Genomic DNA, 22082 nt, shown 5'->3' with positions numbered 1-22082 from the left:
ATTGAACCGAGACTGTCCCAGTGCACTGCAGCCTGAGCAACAGAGCAAGACTGTCTAAAAATAAATAAATATTTGAAATGAAAAAAACAGCTAAAGAAGGGGTTTTGCCTGGGGACAGGGTGGCTGGGGCTCCAAGCGCAGCTCCGTGATGACTTCTCTTCTTGCTCCACCAGTTGCTGCAGAGAGCTCTGTCCTCATGGTCACAGGATGGCTACTCCACTGCCAGGCATCATGACTCACTCCAGACCAAAGGAGGGCCAGCAGCCATGCCCAAGGCTGGCTGACACCATTCTGTGAAAAGGCTTTCCTGGAACCTACATTATCAAGTTCCATCTGCTTGTCATGGGGATCAACTCATGTGACTCTGTTCTGAACAGACACAGAGACACACGGAGTATCTAGCTTCAAACAGGTGCTAGCTTCAAACTCCGTGCGGGTTGCCTTCAGCGTGGAGGAGTTTGATCCTGTCCAGCCTCAGCCAGAAGCCCCATGCAAATCACAAGTCCCCACCCAGGGTGGTTTATAGGAGAGATTTATTTGAAGAAATATTACAACATATAAAAACTACATAAAGTCTTAATTTCCACTCATACAGTGGTAGATTTGATATAATGCATAATAAAAAACTTTTAAAATCCAGAATGCACAAAGTACTGCACGATTTGATCACTAAATCATTAGTTGATAAGCGAACCTCACACAACAGCATCATGTCAGCCAAGGCCACAAACACCATGTACCACACATGTGAACGGACAGATTGACATGTTAAAAACACAACATCAGTGCATGTTGGGGATTCCTGGTGCCAGAAACATGGGTGACGGGAGGGCAGAACTAGTCCTTAGCAGCTTCCTCCTCCTTTATTTTAGCTGAAGGGAAATAAAAGGAGAAGTCACTCTGGGGAACATGCATGGTGTCACTACTTAACGAGTGCAACAGACACGGTCCATTGGGAAAGGTTAACACCCAGGTGCCAATGGCGCGGCTGACCCAATCAGCAGCAGAGTGCTAAGGAGTTCATGGGGACTGAACGCTCCTCAAACCCTGAGGGTCCTGGACCCAGAGGCTCCAGTGAGCAGCTGAGGCAGTTGCCTGACAAGCCAGACCTACTGAGCAGGAGTGAGGGACATGGCCCCATGGCCTGTTCAGCACCCAGCCCGACTACACACCTGCTTCGTGCAGCACACCTGCTCTAAGCACTCGACACAGGCAACTCACTCAGTCCTCACAGCAGCCCCTTAGAAAGATGGGGCCATCCCCGAGCCCAGAGCAGTGGCTGGCGGCTGTCCCTGCATGTACCACCAGAGGGCAGTCAGGCCCCAGAGGAAGCCCAGCCTACCCCACCATACCTGAGGCACTCTCTCGGGCTTTGGCCAACACGCAGAGCTTGATCTCCAAGCCAATGGCTTTGGCCAGGGGTGGCGGCACGGCATTGCCCACCTGCGGGAGGGGAGAAGGGCAACGCCTGATGTGGACAGCCAGGCCCGGGGGCAGGTGTGCTGCCAGCTCCTGCTCAGATGGAGGATGACATGGGCATTGTGCCCCTTGGGGAGGGGGTTCTGGTCCTGCTCACATGGGCCCAAAGCCCTTCCAGCACAAGGCCCTCGGACCCTCCAACTGGCCCATCATCCCACCCCACAGCTATGTATCACTGGGACTTTAAACAGCTTCAGAAAGACTCAAGATAAAGACACACGGGGCTGGGTGCAGTCCCTCACACCTGTAATCCTAGCACTTTGGAAGGCCAAGGCAGGTGGATTACTTGAGGCCAGGAGTTCAAGACCAGCCTGGCCAATATGGTGAAACCCTGTCTCTACTAAAAATACAAAAATTAATTAGCAGGGCGTGGTGGCATGTGCCTGTAATCCCAGCTACTCGGGAGGCTGAAGTGGGAGAATCGTTTGAACCTTGGAGGCAGAGGTTGCAGTGAGCAGAAATCATGTCACTGCACTCCAACCTGAGCAACAGAGTGAGACCCTGTCTCAGGAAAAATAAAGACAAATGAGCCACCTAGACACATTTCACTCCCAGCTGCTTCCCTGTAGGGCACAGTGGCTTAGGCCTGTAATCCCAGCACTTTGGGAGGCTGAGGCAGGTAGATCACCTGAGGTCAAGAGTTTGGGACCAGCCTGGCCAACATGGTGAAACCCTGTCTCTACTAAAAATACAAAAGTTAGCCAGGCATGGTGGCACACACCTGTAATCCCAGCTACTCAGGAGACTGAGGCAGAATTGTTTGAAGCCAGGGATTGGAGGTTGCAGTGAGCTGAGAGCTGAGATGTTGCCACTTCAGCCTGAGCAATAAAGCAAAACTCCATCTCAAAAAAAAAAAAAAAAAAAAAAAAAGAGAAAAAAAAGAGTGGCCGCTTCCTGAGAACCAGGTTTGAGGGGGAGGGGTGAAACATGGTTTTCAAAGAACCCTGGACACTGGTTTTTAAGCCATGTGCGTGCCCTGTGTTGATGAAAATACGCTTAACTAAGACTAACTCATTAAGCGAACCTCACACCTGAGAAGCAGGTAGGAACAAAGGTACAGGTTCATTTTAACCTTCAGCAATCAAGCTATCACCTCCATGGGTTGTTGCCTGCTCCTTCTGGCTCAATCTCTGCCTCAACTCAGATGTCTCAACCCCATCCCTCCTGCGGGCTGTCTTTCCACTTCGAGTGCTGGCACTACCCGGTGGCCAGCAGGTGTCCCCTCCGAAGAGACTGTGCTGTCCCCGGCCCCACCCAGTGATAGGCACAGAAGCCTCCTTCCCGTCCAGACCTGGCGGGCGCCGCCCCACTGACCTGCCGGTGCTTGTCCAGGATGTTGCCAAAGAGCCGGTAGGTGTCGGGGAAGCCCTGAGAGCGGGCACACTCCCGCACACTCACCACACGGTGTTGCTCGGGGTGGAGCACACGGCCCTGTGGGGAGAGAAGCGGTGGGTGAGGGCAGCAATACCCAGGCCGGGTCACCATGGGGGACAGGGAGGGAATTGGTACCATGGCAGAGTCCAGACTTGGCCTTGGCCTGCCAGCCTGTCCCATGGACACAAAGGGGGTGGGAGGAAGAGGAGGCTAGGTGCCTGGGGTCCCGGGGTGCTGTCTCCCACTGGGCTAAGCTCACACCTCCATCCAGCTGGGCCTCCAAGTACAGAGCCTAACCCAGGCCGCTAGACACCCCTCCCTACCTACCTGCTTGCCCATGGGCTCGGGGTTGGTGACGGTTGTGCTGAAGAAGCCGTCCCACTCGAGCCTTCCATAGAGGCCAGCCCAGTGGTTGTGCCGGTTCCCAGTGTGGGGCAGGCACCAGGGGATGAGGGTGTTGAACTGCCTAGCTGCAGGGTCGCAGGCTTTGCCAGCTGGAAGAGAGGACAGTGATCAGGCTGCAGTTACGGGATGGGGTGAAGGCTGGGGATGGGGGACAGTGGCTCTTAGAGCTTTGGGAGGCAGAGACGGCATCTCCTGTGCAAGGGGCCTTCTGGGGTGGAACAACAAACAATCCTCGTTCTCTAGGCACTGCTTTTATTATTATTACTATATATTTTTTGAGACAGTGTCTCACTCTGTCGCCAGACTGGAGTGCAATGGCATGATCGTGGCTCACTTCAACCTCTGCCTCCTGGGTGCAAGCAATTCTCCTGCCTCAACCTCCCAAGTAGTTTGGAATTACAGGTGCATGCCACCACACCCCACTAATTTTTATAATTTTAGTAGAGACAGGGTTTCACCATGTTGGTCAGTCTGGTCTCAATCTGCCTGCCTCGGCCTCCCAAAGTGCTAGAATTAAACTACACCTGACCTGTTTTTATTATTGATTTTTTTCTTTTTCTGTCACCCCCATGGGTTGTAGCCTGCTCCTTCTGGCTCAATCTCTGCCTCAACTCAGACGTCGCAACCCTGTCCCTACTGTGGGCCGTCTTCCCACTTCGAGTGCTGGTGATACCTGATGGCCAGCAGGTGTCCCCTCCGAAGAGACTGTGCTGTCCCCGGCCCCACCCAGTGACAGGCACAGAAGCCTCCTTCCTGTCCAGACCCGGCGGGCGCCGCTCCAGTGACCTGTCAGTGCTTGTCAGTCTGATGTCTTACTCAGCCTCCAAGGAGGGAGAACAATGGCACAATCATTTCACCACAGCCACAACCTCCCAGGTTCAAGCGATCCTCCTGCCTTGACCTCCCAAAGTGCTGGGATTATTGTTATGAGCCACTGGCCTAGCCTGCTTTTATTACTTAACAGAGTCAGCAGCTACCGTCTCTGGGACACCTAGTCTTGGTGCGTCTGTGCCCTGACCTGGCCTCCAGATTCATGGGCCAAAGCCCCAGGGCTCTGCTGTCCTACCCGAGCCCACCGGGAACCACAGCCTACAGACCGCACCTTCTACACAGGAGCAGACCCCACGGAGGGCCCCGGAGCTGCTGCGACCGTTCTTCCTGTCGTGGTGGGTGTACCGCAGCTTCCGGGCCATGGTGCCATCTGAGAGCCGCACTTCAATGTTGGGCAGATCTCGCCAGTCTGAGCCAGGGGCCAAGGGGATGTGCCGCATGCGGGCGGCCACCAATGCACTCATGTCCTGAAAGTGTGGGGGCCCAGCTGTCACCCTGTGTTAGCAGCATCCGAGCATCCATGGTGGGCTGGGTGCTGGGAACACCATGGTGACCAGGAAGGCCCCTGGGGCTCACGCCCATTGGGAAAGAGACAGTCAGGATGGCACACTTGGCTAAAGGCCATGGCAGGGATGTGGGGCAGTGCAGGGGTGGGGCAGTGTGTGAATCTAGGCTGAGCCTTTAGGGTGGGGGAGGGTCAAGAGCTGGTCTTGGCATCCTGGGAAAACATGTGGGTAGAGGCAGTGAAGGGGGAGGCAGGGGTGGGTGGGCAGTGGCTAGACACCATTCCAGACTGAGTTCAGGACTGTGGGAGCTCTGACACTCCCCATGACTGTGCGAGAGAAGCCAGGGGTCATGCACGGGCTGAGGACTCAGGGGGAAGAGCCTGGGATCAGATTCCACGTCCCCGCTGAGCCTTGGGCAGGCTCTGACTGTTCCCCTGAGGCTGCTGGGCTGGGCCTCAAGGAGGAGCTGCTCTGTAGGGGTGCCGTTACCTTACAGATGTGGTCCCTGAGGATGGGCTGGTACTGTGTGCCCCGGAGCTGCCTCTGGAACCAGGACTGAGGCTCCCCGTTGTAGGAGATCTCCAGCGCCGAGGCTCCGTTCCGCACCTCCGGCAGGTCAGACATCGTGTCTCGCACTGTGATGGTCCGGAAAGGACCCGAGCTCAACCTGCAACACAGCAGGAAGTTGACACCACTGGGGACACACGGAGCAGCTGTCCCCTCATCATGGGGGTCACCCCCTGCCTGCTCAGATGACCTTCTCCAGAGGTCACAGCACTGCCCAAGGTCACATGGGTGGCAGTGTGCCTTGGAGGCCATCTGCAAGGGGGATGGGGCTATGGTGTGGGCTTTGTGGACAACCACAGCCAAGTGTGCAGCCGACTTCTGCACACAGCATCTACTTGGGAGCAGATGACGCAGGGTTAGAACTAGAAACCGGGTGCAGTAGAGTGCCGTGTTGCAGGCTGGATGCCGTAGCATCCTCTCCTCCCCAAGCCTCATTCACCAGGGAGCACTCACGGGCCCCGTGAGCTACCGAGGCCTGCTCCGCAGCACACGGAGGAGCGATGGGGGCCACCTACCTGGTTATGTTGCTCACAAATTTCTTGTCGTCCACCACCACACTCAGTTGGCAGGCCCGGGGTGCAAACACATGCAGTGGCTCCGGGAATAGAGGGAGCTTCTCTCCAGGGGCCGCAGCCAGGATGATGGCCCGCCTCCGCGTCTGGGCCACGCCATACTGACCGGCCTGTGGGGGGACAGACAACCGCACCGTCAGTGAGACACCCCCAACTGGAATGGCCAGACACAGGCCTACGGTCAGGAGCCCAACTCAAGAGTGGCTGGCTGGTGTGGAGCACACCTGCAGAATCCCGTTACCCCCAGCAAGTGTGCTCCTCCTGGTCAGAGCAGATAAAGACCAAAAGCAGCTGAGCCCAAGGGGCAGCCACTGGGGACGATGGGAGCAAACCCTGCGGGCAAGTGCGGCCAGCTCTCAGAGCACTGCAAGGGCCCCAAGGTCTTAGCATTTGGGGAGAAGGCAGGCTCAGAGATGAGGATCCGTGCCGCTTCCCTGACGACTGTGGTCACAAGGACAGAGAAACCAGCTGCAACAGGTCTTATCTGGTGAGCCTGAGTCGCCCTGAGGCTGAACTGGGGGCAGACAGCCGAGTGCTTGCCCACTCAGGTTATCCTGTGCTAGCATCTGATCTGGGTAGCTGCTTCATTTTTATTTTTATTTACTTCTTAAAAACTTAATTTTGAGACAGTGTCGCTCTGTAGCCCAGGCTGTAGTGCAGTGGCACAATCTTGGCTCACTGCAACCTCTGCCTCCTGGGTCTCGGTTCAAGCAATTCTCCTGCCTCAGCCTCCCGAGTAGCTGGGATTACAGGCATGCACCACCATGCCCAACTAATTTTTATATTTTTAGTAGAGATAGGTTTCACCATGTTGTTCAGGCTGGTCTTGAACTCATAACCTCGTGATACGCCCGCCTCCACCTCCCAAAGTGCTGGGATTACAGGTGTGACCCACCACATCCGGCCTAGCTGCTTCATTTTTAGTTATGCCCTCAATCGCTGAGCTGATACAGAGGACTGAGGATGCTTTTCAGATAAGGCCTGGGCCCCACAGACAAACCCCATCCCTGCCCCTGCAGACACGGCTACCTAGAGTGCAACCCTTGGCCTCCTGTGGGAGTTTGTGTGCACAGTTACCTGAAGCACAACTGTCTTTCAGGCCAATCGAACAGCTGTGCCTACACATGGCTCTGAGCACCTCGCTTCCCCTCACCTGTGCAGACTCAATGCTACTCTGTGCTCTGTGGTGTGCTACTTGCCCTTCCCATCAAGGAAATGGAGCCCGGGAGCTGCATGTCAAGAAGCCCCTTGTAGCCAATCCTCCTGGGCATGTACGAGAACACAGCTGTAGAGATGCTAGAGGTGGACTTGTTGGGCACTGGCTGAGCATGCATCTCACTTGACCCAGCCAGCAAGACAGAGCATCATGCCAGCCTCTGCTGCCTGGATGGCAGGCCTGTGCCATTGAACCGTTTTCAGTAAGGGATGGTTGGCTGCAGGCCGCGTTACAAGTGGCCACATCTGTCTGCCCATCCCGGCCCCAGGGCCCACCTGCAGCACGCCAAAGGTGCACTGATAGCCCATGCGGACCAGGCAGCGGAGGGTGAGCTTCAGAACCATGGAGCGCTTGAAGGAGACAAAGTTCCTGACGTTCTCCAGGAGGAAGAACCGGGGCCGGTAGTAGTCACAGTAGCTGTAGTGGGTGGGAGAGACTGCAGGAGTCACCCCCACAGAGGGGAGAAGTGACCCAATGTGCTGGAAGTCCCTCATGAATGTTATCAAAGTCTCTCCCTATCGAGAGCTGAGCTCTGAACTTCTGGGGGCAGAGGCCTCAGTGCAGGGTGAAAATGACCACTGCTGACACGTGGCACAGCCCTCGGCTGTCTGGTCACAGGCAGGCAACACTGGGGGCTTCCACCCATTTACCTGAGGAAGGAGACCACCAGGGAGTTTTTGAACTTGGAGTAGGTTCGTGAGTTGAAGCGGTTCATGCCGCTGAAGCCCTGGCAGGGCGGCCCGCCACAAAGCATCTCCACATCTCCCTTCTGGGGCAGCCGCTGGCCGCGGGAGTTGGTGGTCTCCCCAGCCATGACCAGCTTCAGCAGGACGTTGCAGTCCTCTGTGAACACCGTGGAGCCGGGGTTGTTCAGCCGGAAGGCCTGGGCTGCGGGGTCCCACATCTCGATGGCCCACAGCGTCTCAGAGATGCCTGGCAAACCAAGGACGAAGGCACGCTTTCAACTCTCCAGGAGGAGATTCTTTTTTTTTCTTTTATTGAGATGGAGTCTCGCTCTGTCCCCGAGGCTGGAGTGCAGTGGCATGATCTTGGCTCACTGCAATCTCCGCCTCCCAGGTTCAAGCAATTTTTCCACCTCAGCCTCCTGAGTAGCTGGGATTACAGGCGCACACAACCACACATAGCTAATTTTTGTATTTTTAGTAGAGACGAGGTTTTACCATGTTGGCTAGGCTGGTCTCAAACTCCTGACCTCAGGTGATCCACTCGCCTTGGCCTCCCAAAGTGCTGAGATTACAGGCATGAGCCACCACACCCAGCCTCAGGAGATTCTTGAGTCAGGAAGGGGATGGAACGTGTTTCAGGTGGCACCTGCCTGATCCGGGCTCACCAGGTGTTCAGAGATGGAGCCTACGGATGCTTACCTGCTTGGTGGAATCCCTCTGACAACCCCCCGCAGCCAGAAAACACATCCAGGGTCCGCAGCTTGGGCAGCTTGATCTCGGTCTCCGGCTCACTTGGCTCACAGGCTTGGGACTTGGGCTTGCCCTTCCCTGGAGGGGGAGAAGCCAGAGACTAAACCCTCGTCAGAGTCCAAGTCCTACCTTGCTCTCAGCGCCTTGTTAATTCAGACAGCCTCACTGTCCCAGAGTCGTTAACACCAGAAGCGGTTTTACACTGAGTGATTGACGAGGCAGCCTCCGAGTTACAAAAGAATGACTTGAAAAGAAACCCAACAGTGACGTACCTTTTCCCTTGCCCTTCCCTTTGTTTCCAGGGCTACGAGCATGGTTGGGAGGATCTTCAAAGCTTTTGCTCCTCGCATTATAGGCCTGAAAAAGAGCACCGCAATCGTTTAGGAGGGAAACACACTGGTCTCCTCTCTAACACAAGACAGCAACTTGAGAGTCACTTAACTTCTCCCTCAGCGGGGCCATGACCAGTTAGCCACCAATAAGAGGAGTTTGATTTTGCTACAATGGAAACTTAAAACAACCCCTTTTATTAATACTAACATTTAATCTGACGCTGAAATGCCTGCAATTGTAAGCACTTGGACTACTTGTTCTAGAAGAGGAAAAAGTGCTATGCAGAGTCTGCTGCCCAATTGGGCTATCCTCATCTAAGCCTGGGGAAACATAGCTGTATTAAGAGAACACGGAAAGCCCCAACCATTTACAAGTCATTGGCTTGTTCAGCTGACTCGGGGGCCTCTCCATAACCAGGGCCACATGCAGTCATGTGGGCTGGGCCTGGATGTGGGTACCTAGCCCAAGGGACCCAGATGCAGGGGTGCCTTTTTCAAATCATGCTAAGGCAACAGTCAGGCTGCTGGAGGCTGCCTCATGGTCCTTAACATTTAGTTGCACCAGGATACTAAAACATTACATTCTCTAACAAAGCATTTTTTAAAAACCAGGAGTGTTAAATGCTGGAACAACTTGAATCTCACAGATCTGTTCTATGGAGAATCCTGCGACAACTGCAGCTTTGCAGGCACTGCCCAGACCCCTGCAAAACTCTCGCAGAACACCCTCACCTCAGCCAGCTACCCACTTCTTGCAAAAGCTATAAACCCTGCGGCCAAGCCGCCTTGTGCATAACCCAGTATCAGACTCCTTTCTGGCCAACTTTGACCCCGAAGCCTTCCCTCTAGCAAGCAGAGGCACCACCTCAAGGAAGTAGAATCGGTCGGGGCCGCCCATGGAGTACTCCTGGACGCACTCGGGCAGGTCCTCCCCGTACTCCACGGTGCAGCGACCCTGCACGGCCTTGAAGTCCACCACGGCCTCCTCATCGCTCCAGTAGAGCAGGTTGATGTCTGCATGGTGGCTCGCCGGGGTGGACTTGTGCGTGTTCTCCGGCCTGCGAGCGGGAGAGGCCTCGTTAGAAGCTCTCCTTTGTGGTTAGCTTATGCCAAACTAAACAGTACCACGTTCCTGGGGTGCCCAGGGAACTGCTGGGTAAAGAGCCCCCCCCCGCAGTTAGGGAGCTACCAGTTAAAGAACCCCCCAGTTAGGGAACTGCAAGGTAAAGACATCCCTGGTTAGGAAACTGCAAGGTAAGGAACCCCCATTTAAGGAACTTCAGGGTAAAGACGCCCTAGTTAGAGAATTGCAGAATAAATACCCCCCAGTTAGAGAGCTGCAAGGTAAAGACCCCCCAGTTAGAGAACCGCAGGTAAAGACCCCCCTCAATCACGGAACCACAGGGTGAAGACCTCCCAGTTAGGGAACCACAAGGTAAGGGACCCCCACCCCCATGCTTAGTTAGGGAACCACAGGGTAAAAACATCCCCTCCCCACATTAGGGGAGACCCCTCCCAGTTAGGGAACCACAGGGTAAAGACTCCCCTCCATTAGGTCAGCTTGGCTGCTTGCTCTGCACTCCTGGCCCTGCCCTGCTGTGCCCACCTCCCGGTAGCAGCCTCTCCAGAGTGTGTTTCTCTTGCCTGTACCACTCAGAACTCTGTTTTCTTTCCTGTTATTACAAAGGCTTCAGGAAATCTTTGATCTACGTTAGCTAAGAGGTGAGACAAGTATATACCTTTCTGTACAGGTTAGTTTCAGGTTCATGCATAATCACTGCCAGTTACTTGGGTCTTAGAAAAAGAAAATGGACTTAGGTCAAAAGCTTGGGAAAGAAAAAATCCCAGAGACAGAAAGGAGGACCTGGGAACAGGTGGGGACAGCGGGACAGAACCTGGACAGTTGCAGATGGAGTTTGGCAGGTTCTCTGGGGTGCCCAGACACTCTACCGCCGCTTTTTCTCTTGAGACAGCGTCTGGCTATCACCCAGGCTAGAGTACAGTGGTGAGATCATAGCTCACTGCAGCTTCAAATTCCTGGGTTTGAGTGATCCCTCCAGCCTCAGCCTCTCAAGTAGCTGGGACTACAGGCATGTGCCACCACGCCCAGCTAGTCTTTGCTACAGCACCCGGCCAGCTTAAGGGTTTCTTTTGGAAAAAGGGCTCTGCAGAATTATAATAAGGACCTAAAAGTGGGGGCTAGGAGCTAGAATTCTAGTCACTGTCAGTCCAACGATCATCAGAAACACTTGGAAAAACAGCTACTTCAACCTAACTTAGAACAACCGTGGGTGCTGTCACAACCCTGCTTCAGGCAGAGCCTTCTGGAAAAGCAGAGGCCTCAGCTGACCTATAGAACTTGTTGAGCCGGATCTTGATGTCAGTCTCATTGGGCCTGCCATTGCTCTTCTTGAGACAGAAGATCTCTTTGATCCTGCCGATTCGGTAGGGCTCAGGGGCATCCAGGTTGCTGCCTTTGATGTAGTCAGAGTACTTCCGGTAGTGCTCTGGGTACAGGTCCTCGTCCACAGGCTCCTTCCGTGGGCGTTTCACAGGGCTGGACAGCTTGATGCTGCGGAGAAGCACCCATTTGCTATCAGTGAACCTTCCACCTTGCAGTGCTCAGTTTGGCTGAGCTGACTGACAATAATCACTGAAAGTCAAACACCTGATGAATTAAGGCAGCTAGATGAGTACCCTAAGAAACGATTTAGCCTGAGTGCTGTGGCTGACTCCTGTAATCTCAGCACATTGGGGGGAGGCCGAAGCAGGTGTACCACAAGGTCAGAAGTTTGAGACCAGTCTGGCCAACATGGTGAAACCCCGTCTCTACTAAAAATACAAAAATTAGTCAAGTGTAATTAGTACGAACCTGTAATCCCAGCTACTTGGGAGGCTGAGGCAGGAGAATCGCTTGAACCTGGGAGGCGGAGGTTGCAGTGAGCTGAGATCGCACCACTGCACTCCAGCCTGGGTGACAGACTAAGACTCTGTCTCGGGGGGAAAAAAATTTAGCTGGAGATTCAGTCTCAAAGTTTGAAGCATGCATTCACCCTCTGCGCATTACTGGCTACAGTGGTAGCCGATACCGCTCAAATACCCCAGGCTCCTGCCTCCCGACTGCTTGGCATCTTGTGTTTCCTGGCATGTGAAGTGAGCAGAGGTAACCTAATAGCAAGTCACTGCCTGGGGAATGTCCTGTGTGTTTTCCCTTGGACTTGGAGACTGGCAGCTTCTGACTCAAGCCGCCCAGATATCCAAGGGACACAACAGGCGAAGCCCTCTGCTGACCCATGATGGGCACCTCGTGTGAGCGAGACAGCAGCTACTGAGCCTACGTTTCGCTCTGTTGCCCAGGCTGGAGTGCAGTAGCGCAGTCTTGGCTCACTGTAACCCCCGCCTCCCAGGTTCAAGTGATTCATGTGCCTCAGCCTCCCAAGTAGCTGGGATTACAGGCACCACCACGCCCAGCTAATTTTTGTATTTTTATTAGAGATGGGGGTATCACCATGTTGGTCAGGCTCGTCTCGAACTCCTGACCTTAGGTGATCCCCACCCCACCGTGTTGGCCTGCCAAAGTGCTGGGATTACAGGCGTGAGCCACCACGCCCAGCCACACCACTGAGTTCTGACTTTTGACACTCAGCTTTGCTCTGCGATGGCACTGCAGTCAGTCTATACTCCATGTTCTATGTTTGCCAGCTATGCCAATGTGATGGCTGGGGCAACAGCTGGTGTGGAGGAGTGGGGGATGTCTGTGAGGAGGGGGACACCACAAAGCCAGCCTGACTCTGTCTGGAGTGCCTTGGCCCCGGCTGCTCCAAGGGGGCACTCACTTGAATGTGAAGGCCTCAGGGGGCAGATATACGCCGTCACCAACTCGGTACAAGATGCCGTTCTTGGTGGCTGAGTAGTAGAGGACCCGGCTGTCCAGGTCCTCGAGCTGCTCCAGGACCCTGGGGATTTCTTTTTGCCTCATCTCAGCCAGACGAGCACAGCTCGCACAGAACCTGAAGGAAATGAAGGGACAGAAACATAAGGCCCTGAGGTGGCCGGCCGTGGCCGCAGAGGCTACTGCCAGCTTAATCCAGAGACTCTAGTGACCAAGAGAAATTATTTGCAGATGCTCGAAGGAAGTGGCTTTCTCGTGCTTTGTGTTCACATTTTGAAGGCACCGATTTGAGACCAAAGCCCAGAGAGAACAAAGCAAGAAAATCAAGCCAATCCCACTTGAGTCATAGATACAAAAACCCTAAGATATCAACAAACAGGATCTAGAATACGGTTAAGAATACACTATGCAAAACTACATTGAGATACCATCTCACGCCAGTTAGAACGGTGATCTTTAAAAAATCCGGAGACAACAGATGCTGGAAAGGATGTGGAGAAATAGGAACACTTTTACACTGTTGGTGGGAATGTAAATTAGTTCAACAATTGTGGAAGACAGTGTGGCGATTCCTCAAGGACCTAGAAATAGAAATTCCATTTGACCCAGCAATCCCATTACTGGGTATATATCCAAAGGATCATAAATCGTTCTACTATAAGGACACATGCACACGAATGTTCATTGCAGCACCGTTTACAATAGCAAAGACCTGGAACCAACCCAAATGCCCATCGATGATAGACTAGACAGGGAAAATGTGGCACATATACACCATGGAATACTATGCAGCCATAAAAATCGATGAGTTCGTGTCCTTTGTAGGGACATGGATGAAGCTGGAAACCAACATTCTCAGCAAACTCCTGACCAAGAACAGAAAATCAAACAATGCATGTTCTCACTCATAGGTGGGTGTTGAACAATGAGAACACATAGACACAGGGAGGAGGGGAGCATCACACACTGGGGTCTGCTGGGGGGAAATAGGGGAGGAACAGCGGGGGGTGCAGAGTTGGGGAGAGAGCATGGGGAGCAATGCCAGATATAGGTGATGGGGAGGAAGGCAACAAATCACACTGCCATGTGTGTACCTATGCAACAATCTTGCATGTTCTTCACATGTACCCCAAAACCTAAAATGCAATTAAAAAAAAGGACACACTATGACTAAGAGTCTCAAGCGGCTCAGTGAGGAACTCAATCTAGCAAAGACTCCTACTGTTCTCTCTAAAAAGGCTCAACAGGTATTTGAGGATGTTCAATATTATCCTTGACTAGTAAGCCCTTCAAGGAGAGTTGAAGATGGCCTTAAAAATAGAGAGCAAGGCCCAGCATGGTGGCTCATGTCCATAATCCCAGCCCTTGGGGAGGCCAAGGCAGGAGGATCACTTGAGCCTAGGAGTGTGAGACTAGCCTGTCCAACACAGTGAGACGCCATCTCCACATAAATTTTTAAAAAATTAACCAGGCAGGGTGGTGCATGCCTACAGTCCCAGCTACTCAGGAGGCTAAGGTGGGAAGATCACTTGAGCCCAGCAAGTCAAGGCTACAACGAGCTGTGACCACACCACTGCACTCCAGCCTGGGTGATAGAGGAATACCTTATCTCTAAATAAATAAACAAATAAAATAAAAATAGAAGCTGGGCTCAGTGGCTTACACCTGTAATCCCAGCACTTTGGGAGGCTGAAGAGGGCAGATCACCTGAGGTCGGTAGTTCCAGACCAGCCTGGCCAACATGGTGAAACCCAGTCTCTACTAAAAATACACAAATTAGCTGGGCATGGTGGCAGGCACTTGTAGTCCCAGCTACTTCAGAGGCTGAGGCAGGAGAATCGCCTGAACTGAACCCAGGAGGCAGATTGCAGTGAACCGAGATCACACCACCTGCGATTCTGGGTAACAAGAGTGAAACTCCATCTCAAAAAAATAAAATAAGAATAAAAAGAGATCAAGCCAAAGCCAGCACAAGGCTTATGGGAGAAGCGCAGATGCACCCAGGGAAGCCCTCTTGGCCTCCCCGGCTCGCCCTGATTGCCACCTGTTTCTCTGGGGGTGCTGACTGATGCTTTTAGTTGAAACAAGTGAGGTACAGAGATTAGAAAGAAGGTATGGGGTATTGGATGTAAAGAAAAAAGGCCTCCCTCAAAGCAGTCACCCAGTTAGAACAGAATCAAATAAAAGGTCTCATTTACAGAGGAAAATAACAGCCAAAAACACGCCAGAGCTGGGGCACACATGCTAAGAACACATGGGAAGTCTGGAAATGGGAAGATGAACCCTGTTCCTGAATAGAGAAACCTCTTACAAAGCCAACACCAGATCATCTACACACTTAAAGCAACTCCTGGCCAACTACACACTTGAAGCATCATCCATAGGCTGGTCTTTGATGAGCAAGAAATACTAAGTGGGGGGCTCCTGGGGGAAGCCAACCATGCAGAAGTGCACAGGAAACGGGAGCGATGCAAGCTCAAAGTGCATACTGTCCCCGAGCCAGGCCCCCGCGCTCACTTGAACTTGTTGTCCTCTGTTGGCTGGGTTTTCGGAGGGGATTCGAATCTCGCGTAGTCCTGATCGTACCATAGCTGATAGAAGTAGGTCTTCCCATCGTTCCCCTCCAGCAGGGACTCAGGATCCATGCCTCCCTTGGGAGATAAGAATGCGTGTCAGGCTGGGCACAGTGCCTCACGTCTGTAATCCCAGCTCTTTGGAAGGCTGAGCCAGGTGGATCACCTGAGGTCAGAAGATCGAGATCAGACTGGCCAATGTGGTGAAACCCCTTCTCTACTAAAAATACAAAAAACAAAAAAAGTTAGCCAGGCCTGGTGGCGGGTGCCTGTAATCCCAGCTACTTGGGAGGCCAAGGCAGGACAATCACTCGAACCCGGGAGGTGGAGGTTGCAGTGATCTGAGATCGCGTCATTGTACTCCAGCCTGGGCAACAAGAGTAAAACTCTGTCTCAAATTAAAAAAAAAAAAAAAATCAGAACAAAACAATGCACATCAGCAGTAACCCTGCATGGCAAGGCAGAGGCTCGCGAGGGGCACCAGGCACTCACCTCCATGGCCCAGTTTTCAGAGGGAGCCTTGTAGATGACCCTCACTTTGCTGTGGATGTATGAAAGCTGCATGTCCTCACATTCGTCCACCAGGAACAGCTCCAGAGGGTCCGACGTGGCCCCAAGGACCGTGTCTGTCCCAGCACAGAACCAGTGGGCATGAAACATCTGCCCATTGCTGTTGTCCTCCCACAGTGCCGTGACCCTGGAATTGGAACACGGGCATGGGGAGAAAGTTCTAACTTGGCCAGAGAATGTGACTGCGTCTGTGCAGGGGAACTCATCCTTGAATCAGTTTTCATCTAGGGCAAAAAGCTGCTGGTGCTGTTTTGGCAAAACAGGCTTGATGATGAGAAAGTGCACGCAGAAGTCAAGAAAAAACACAATGCAAACCTTGCTAGGTACAGCGGTTTTGATGAATCATCTGGAATAACAGAGACACAGTCCCCCACTTCCAGGGTTTCCGCATCAATGCACACCTTCTTATAGTAACTCTTCTTCCCGTCGGTCTGAAAAGGAGAGGATAAGTTCAGGGAGGATCATTTTGAGGGTCTTTGCTGGGCTTGACCAGCATGGTCCACTGTTACTTTATATAAGAACGTGACTCAATCTCATTAAGAAATCAATGAAGAGTTGTGGCTACAGAGAGCACCCTGTTCTACAAGGGTTTTGATAATAAATAAAAAATCAGAACATCCACCTTCCTTGGCTGGATGCTGCAGTCAAGGGCGTTCCCATCCCTCCCACCTCTGCTGTGCCACTCGGGTTCCCGCATTCAATTTTAACAGCACAGCCCCTAACACCTCACCGTGGTCTATAAGGCCACAGTCTGACCCCTGACCCCTGTCTTGCCTGTCACCCCCTGGCTCAGGCCACTCCAGCTGCAGGGGCCTCCCTTTTTTCCAACAAGCTCAGCTGACTGCCACCTCAGCGCAGCGTTCTCCTAGGTCTTCATGTGGCTAGCTCCTACCCCACCTTCTCCATCTCAACCCAGGTGTCACCTCTGAAAGGCCCTAGCCTCCTCCCCGGCCCCCACCCTGCAGGGGCACAAATGCCATGCACCAGTACCCATGTCTATCCTCCCGCAGGGGCTGAGCCATGGCCCACGCAGCCAGCAGGTGGCAAGCCTCATGCTTACATGAACTGATTGCATCTTTAATTTACGGACATCAGAGACGCAACACCGAGGATACTCACTCCTCTCCCTCACATTGTGGTAAACAAACTGACCCTCAGAGAAGCTGATGACCACAGATCGGAGGCCATCTGCTGGCGCTCCAAAAACACCCACCCCAGGCCTGAGGGGGATGTGACAGCTCTCTTGAAAACAAGCTATGAGGGGCCAGGCATGGTGGCTCCTGCCTGTAATCCCAGCACTTTGGGAGGCTGAGGTGGGTGGATCAATTGAGGCCAGGAGTTCAAGAACGGTCTGGCCAACATGATGAAACCCAGTCTCTACTAAAAATACAAAAAAATTAGCGTGGCATGGTGGTGCATGCCTGTAATCTCAGCTACTCAGAACGCTGGGGCAGAAGAATTGCTTCAACCTGGAAGGCAGAGGTTGCAGCAAGCTGAGATTGCACCACCATACTTCAGACTGGGTGACAGAGCAAGACTCTCTCAAAACAATATGGAAAAACAAGCTATGAGGGCTCACCTGCCTGATGCCCCTAGAACTGTGTCAAATGTCCATTTTGGAACATGAGGAGAAATGAGTCTTGTGGCCACACAAAAATGCCTTGCTGGTGCTGAGCCACGGAACATGGTCTTGGCCAGTCCTGCTCCTCTCAGGGATAAACAGGCAGGTTTCCGGTTGCCAGGGCTCAGGCTGCCCAAGAGGTCAGGTTGGCAAGATAATAGGAGGCAACCTGCTTATTGGGAGCACAGCCAACCAAGGGGCTCCAAGGGTTACCTTAACGGCTTCTCCAACCCAAGAGATGCGATTCTTGTTCTGTTTCTTTTTCTTCCCCTGGTGCATTTTTTTGGGTGATGGCATCTCTGGGATGTTATCATCGACTTCCTCATCGTCATCTGCCTCCTTCATGGCCATATTGGGACACCTGCAATGTCACTGGTTATACCTAAGGCCACTTTTCTAAGTGAGACCCACCGGGGCTGTTTTCCTCCTAACAGGGACAGGCCCCGGAGACAATGCCTAATGAAGGAATCCTGCTGTTGTCCCACACATGGCGGGGCCCTTCTGCCCTGGTGAATCCACCATCAGCCAGCAAGTCCTCTGCCATGGGAGGAGGACTCGGCCTGACCTACCTCCGCTCTTGGCAAGCCTGCTTGCTCCGTCCACTGCCACCAAATTTAACCATGTCCTTGCAGGCTTTACACTTTCCACACTCAGGCTGCTGACACACCTGAAAAAAATGGCATTAAAAAGGCAAATTAGGGCCAAGCACAGTGGTTCATGCCTGTAATCCTAGCACTTTGGGAGGCCGAGGAGGCAGATCACTTAAGATCAGGAGTTCCAGACCAGCCTGGCAAAATGGTAAAACCCCATCTCTTCTAAAAATATAAAAATTATCCAGGTATGGTGGGGTGCACCTGTAATTTCAGCTACTTGGGAGGCTGAGGCAGGATAATTGCTTGAACCTGGGAGGTGGAGGTTGCTGTGAGCCAAAGATCACTGCACTCCAGACTGAATGACAGGAGCGAAACTCCGTCTCAAAAAAGGAAAAAAAAGGTGAATCACACAGCCCTTAGTAACAATTAACCATGAGACAAATAGTAAATTAAGACTTTTAGGCTGGGCATGGTGGCTCATGTCTGAACCGGTACACTGGGAGGCTAAGGCAGGTGGATCACTTGAATCCAAGAGTTCAAGACCAGCCTGGGCAACATACTGGGATCCCATCTCTACAAAAGAATTAAAAATTAGCCAGGCATGGTGACAAATTCTTGTAGTCCCTGCAACTCGGGATGCTAAGGTGGGAGGATTGCTTGAGCTCAGGTGCTCAAGACCAGCCTAGGAAACATAGCAAAATCCCATCTACAAAATGTATTTTTAAAAAATTATCTGGTCATGGTGGCGTGCACCTGTGTTCGCAGCTACTTGGGAGGCTGAGGTGGAGGATCACTTGAGCCCAGAAGGTTGAGGATGTAGTGAGCTACCAACATGCCACTGCACTCCAGCCTGGATGACAGAGTGAAACCCACCTCAACAACAACAAAAAAAAAAAAAAAAAGAAAAAGAAAAAAAAAAAGGAAAACTTAAAAATGTGCATATTTGGTTGGGTGCAGTGGCTCATGCCTCTAATCCTGGCAGTTCGGGAGGCCAAGACAGGAGGACCACTTGAAGCCAGGAATTTGAGACTAGGCAACACAGCAGGATGCTGTCTCTACAAGAAAAAAAAAAAAAAAAGCAATATCCAACCTCATTAGAAGTATGATAGGTGAGTGAGAAATAAAATTCCCTTCCCATTCTCCAGATGGGCAAAGGTTAAGAAGCCAGATGGGCAGTGTGAGGACACAAGAATGCACACTGCTTGAATGATAAGTTGGTAAAACCATTTTGGATAGAAATCTTGATCAAAGTTAAGAATATGCACCCACAGCCTAGCACTACTACTTTTTTTTTTTTTGAGACGGAGTTTCACTCTTGTTACCCAGGCTGGAGTGCAATGGCGCGATCTCGGCTCACCGCAACCTCCGCCTCCTGGGTTCAGGCAATTCTCCTGCCTCAGCCTCCTGAGTAGCTGGGATTACAGGCATGCACCACCATGCCCAGCTAATTTTTTGTATTTTTAGTACAGACGGGGTTTCACCATGTTGACCAGGATGGTCTCGATCTCTTGATCTCGTGATCCACCCGCCTCGGCCTCCCAAAGTGCTGGGATTACAGGCTTGAGCCACCGCGCCCGGCCTACTTCTAAGCAGATACACTGACGAGAAGCTTTGCTCAAGGATGCTGCTGTATATTTATAATCCTGAAGAGGTGCCTATTATTGAGGAGTAAATTAGGATATTCATTTAATGAAATACTACAGAATACTCAAAATGAAATAACTAGATCTACCTGTGTCGACACATAACAGTTGTATAATTAAAAACAAAAGATTTAAGGGCCGGGCACAGTGGCTCATGCCTGTAATTCCAGCACTTTGGGAGGCTGAGGTGAGCAGATCACTTGAGGGCAGGAGTTCAAGACCAGCCTGGCCAACATGGTGAAATCCTGTCTCTACTAAAAATACAAAGAAACTAGCTGGGCATGGTAGCCCATGCCTGTAATCCCAGCTACTTGGGAGGCGAAGGCTGAGGCCGGATAGCTGCTTGAACCTGGGAGGTGGAGGGGCTGAGACTGCACCACTGCACTCCAGCCTGAGCAACAGAGTGAGACTCTGTCTCAAAAAAAAAAAAAAAAAAAAAAAAAAGGGTTAACTGAGAAAAGAAAGAATGGCGAGGATATGCAGGCTCCTGTTAAGGGATGCCACGGGGATCAAAGGCAAAGGCCTGAAGCCAGTGTTCATCCAAAAGAAAATCAAGTGATAGGTATCAAATTTACCTGGTCTCTGGGTCATAGGACTAGGTTGGTTCCTTCTGAGGAAAGTAAATATAGATTTTTAAAACTCACAAAAAGGGAGGCCTCCTAAGGGCCTTAAATCTAAGTTGGACAAAGTGTCCACTTAGGTGTGAACTCCCCCTTAGCCCTCACACGGGACCCTTTGAACAGTGAGATGCAGGCACAGCAGAGCCACCCAGAAGCCAGGCTCTTCAGTGAAGGCCAGTGGAATTATCAGCAAAGCACCCAAGCACGCCTCTGTGGATATCTGTCTTATCGATGTTCCATGAAGCATGCAGGGTCCTCCCAGACCACTAACTAATTTCTGTCTCAGGGGTCACATTTGAGCAGTCAGAGTCTCAAGCCACAGGGAGAAAGATGGAACCATCCACAGATCAGGCCAGAGGCTGGGCCGCTTTAGGGGAGCGGGAGCCCCCACAGGCAAGGTTACCTCGCAGACGCCACACCGCCGGCGCTTAAAGGCATTCTCCTTGTCTTCTCTGTCATCCTTTTCAATTTGCTCTGAGAAGAAAGTGTCGAAGATCTGGTAGACCAGCTTGGTGGTGGTGGCTTTTGTGGGTCCCCTGTCCTTCTCCCTGGTAGAATGCCTGATGGTCTGCCGCCTTGCCTGGGCTCGCCTACAGGAGAGGTTCCAGCATCTCAGAGGACTGGGACAGAGGACATGGGCCACGCTCTACCCTCCCGGTCCCTGGTCTTCACTCTCATCCCCGCCATGCCTTACCTCTGTCCCAGCGTGACTCCAGCCAGCTTGATCAGGTCCCGCATGCAGGGCGTCAGGAAGATGGGCTGCTCGTCGCTGTCCCCAGCCTCGTCGTAACTCTCTACCTGCTCCACCACAAACTGTGCGTGTCGCAGGAGGGAGTCCTCCGTGAAGCGATTCAGGTTGAGGCCGGAAGGAGGAACCGTGGTCTTGAAAGACAGAACAGGTTTCTCTCATGCTTAAGCCAATCTGGCCTAGATCGAGCTGAAGGCAAGTTTCGGTGGGAATCCTGGATGGTGAGGAACCTCCATCTCTTACCTCAATCTTATTGATCAGATCCTCGTAGGTCGAGTCGGAATTGCTCTGCAGGAACTCCACCACGATCTTGCTGATGTAGATCTTCTCCTGCATCAGCCCAAATATGGGCGCATACTCAGGGCTGGGATCCATCAGAATGTACTCGGCGAACGCTGGGGTGAACAGAGTTGTGAAAAAGGAATTGGAATCTGATGGCACCTATGGTGGCCACAGAGCAGGGAGGAGTCTACCAAGCTCACCCGACAATCTGTTTTTTTTATTTTGTTTTTTTTGGGACGGAGTTTCGCTCTTGTTACCCAGGCTGGAGTGCAATGGCGCGATCTCGGCTCACCGCAACCTCCGCCTCCTGGGTTCAGGCAATTCTCCTGCCTCAGCCTCCTGAGTAGCTGGGATTACAGGCACGCGCCACCATGCCCAGCTAATTTTTTGTATTTTTAGTAGAGACGGGGTTTCACCATGTTGACCAGGATGGTTTCGATCTCTTGACCTCGTGATCCACCCGCCTCGGCCTCCCAAAGTGCTGGGATTACAGGCTTGAGCCACCGCGCCCGGCCAATTTTTGTATTTTTAGTAGAGATGGGGTTTCATCACATTGGCCAAGTTGGTCTTGAATTCCTGGCCTCAAATGATCTGTCCGCCTTGGCCTCTCGAAATGCTGGGATTACAGGTGTAAGCCACCGCACCTAGCCAAGACCTGCTCTTATAACTGGAGAGTCTGTTCCAGAGCCAGTCTTAACTGATACAAGAGGCTACCCCAACTGAACCCGCTAAAGTTCCCACACAGTCACATGGCATTCTGCAAGCCTGTTGAGAATTCCCACCAGAGCCCAGCCAAACCCCAGGAAGGAGAATACAAAGGCC

At 52.4% G+C, this 22082-nt stretch overlaps 1 protein-coding gene across 2 annotated transcripts in view; it reads right to left on the bottom strand.

Moving 5' to 3' along the window:
- Nucleotides 1-515: 515 nt before the first annotated feature.
- Nucleotides 516-22082, bottom strand: part of DNMT1 (DNA methyltransferase 1) — a 53337-nt gene continuing 31770 nt past the window's right edge. For both annotated transcript variants that reach the window (XM_032251840.1, XM_032251841.1), the window contains 22 exons: nucleotides 21222-21373; nucleotides 20925-21112; nucleotides 20634-20820; nucleotides 17944-18041; nucleotides 17588-17735; nucleotides 16069-16184; nucleotides 15676-15880; nucleotides 15128-15261; nucleotides 12555-12728; nucleotides 11069-11290; nucleotides 9584-9776; nucleotides 8659-8743; nucleotides 8336-8464; nucleotides 7601-7883; nucleotides 7226-7367; nucleotides 5678-5844; nucleotides 5085-5262; nucleotides 4361-4556; nucleotides 3181-3347; nucleotides 2794-2910; nucleotides 1353-1443; nucleotides 516-872 (listed from right to left, as the gene is read on the bottom strand). In XM_032251840.1, coding sequence (XP_032107731.1) covers nucleotides 838-872; nucleotides 1353-1443; nucleotides 2794-2910; nucleotides 3181-3347; nucleotides 4361-4556; nucleotides 5085-5262; nucleotides 5678-5844; nucleotides 7226-7367; nucleotides 7601-7883; nucleotides 8336-8464; nucleotides 8659-8743; nucleotides 9584-9776; nucleotides 11069-11290; nucleotides 12555-12728; nucleotides 15128-15261; nucleotides 15676-15880; nucleotides 16069-16184; nucleotides 17588-17735; nucleotides 17944-18041; nucleotides 20634-20820; nucleotides 20925-21112; nucleotides 21222-21373 — 3407 coding nt within the window. In that variant the 3' untranslated portion in view covers nucleotides 516-837. The remainder of the gene's footprint in view (nucleotides 873-1352; nucleotides 1444-2793; nucleotides 2911-3180; nucleotides 3348-4360; nucleotides 4557-5084; nucleotides 5263-5677; nucleotides 5845-7225; nucleotides 7368-7600; nucleotides 7884-8335; nucleotides 8465-8658; nucleotides 8744-9583; nucleotides 9777-11068; nucleotides 11291-12554; nucleotides 12729-15127; nucleotides 15262-15675; nucleotides 15881-16068; nucleotides 16185-17587; nucleotides 17736-17943; nucleotides 18042-20633; nucleotides 20821-20924; nucleotides 21113-21221; nucleotides 21374-22082) is intronic.

Source organism: Sapajus apella, unplaced genomic scaffold (assembly GCF_009761245.1).
Source record: "Sapajus apella isolate SASKATOON/1434 unplaced genomic scaffold, GSC_monkey_1.0 scaffold77, whole genome shotgun sequence".
Taxonomy (NCBI): Eukaryota; Metazoa; Chordata; class Mammalia; order Primates; family Cebidae; genus Sapajus; species Sapajus apella.
Note: the sequence above shows the minus strand (reverse complement) of the source record. Positions and strands in the feature narration are given on the sequence as shown.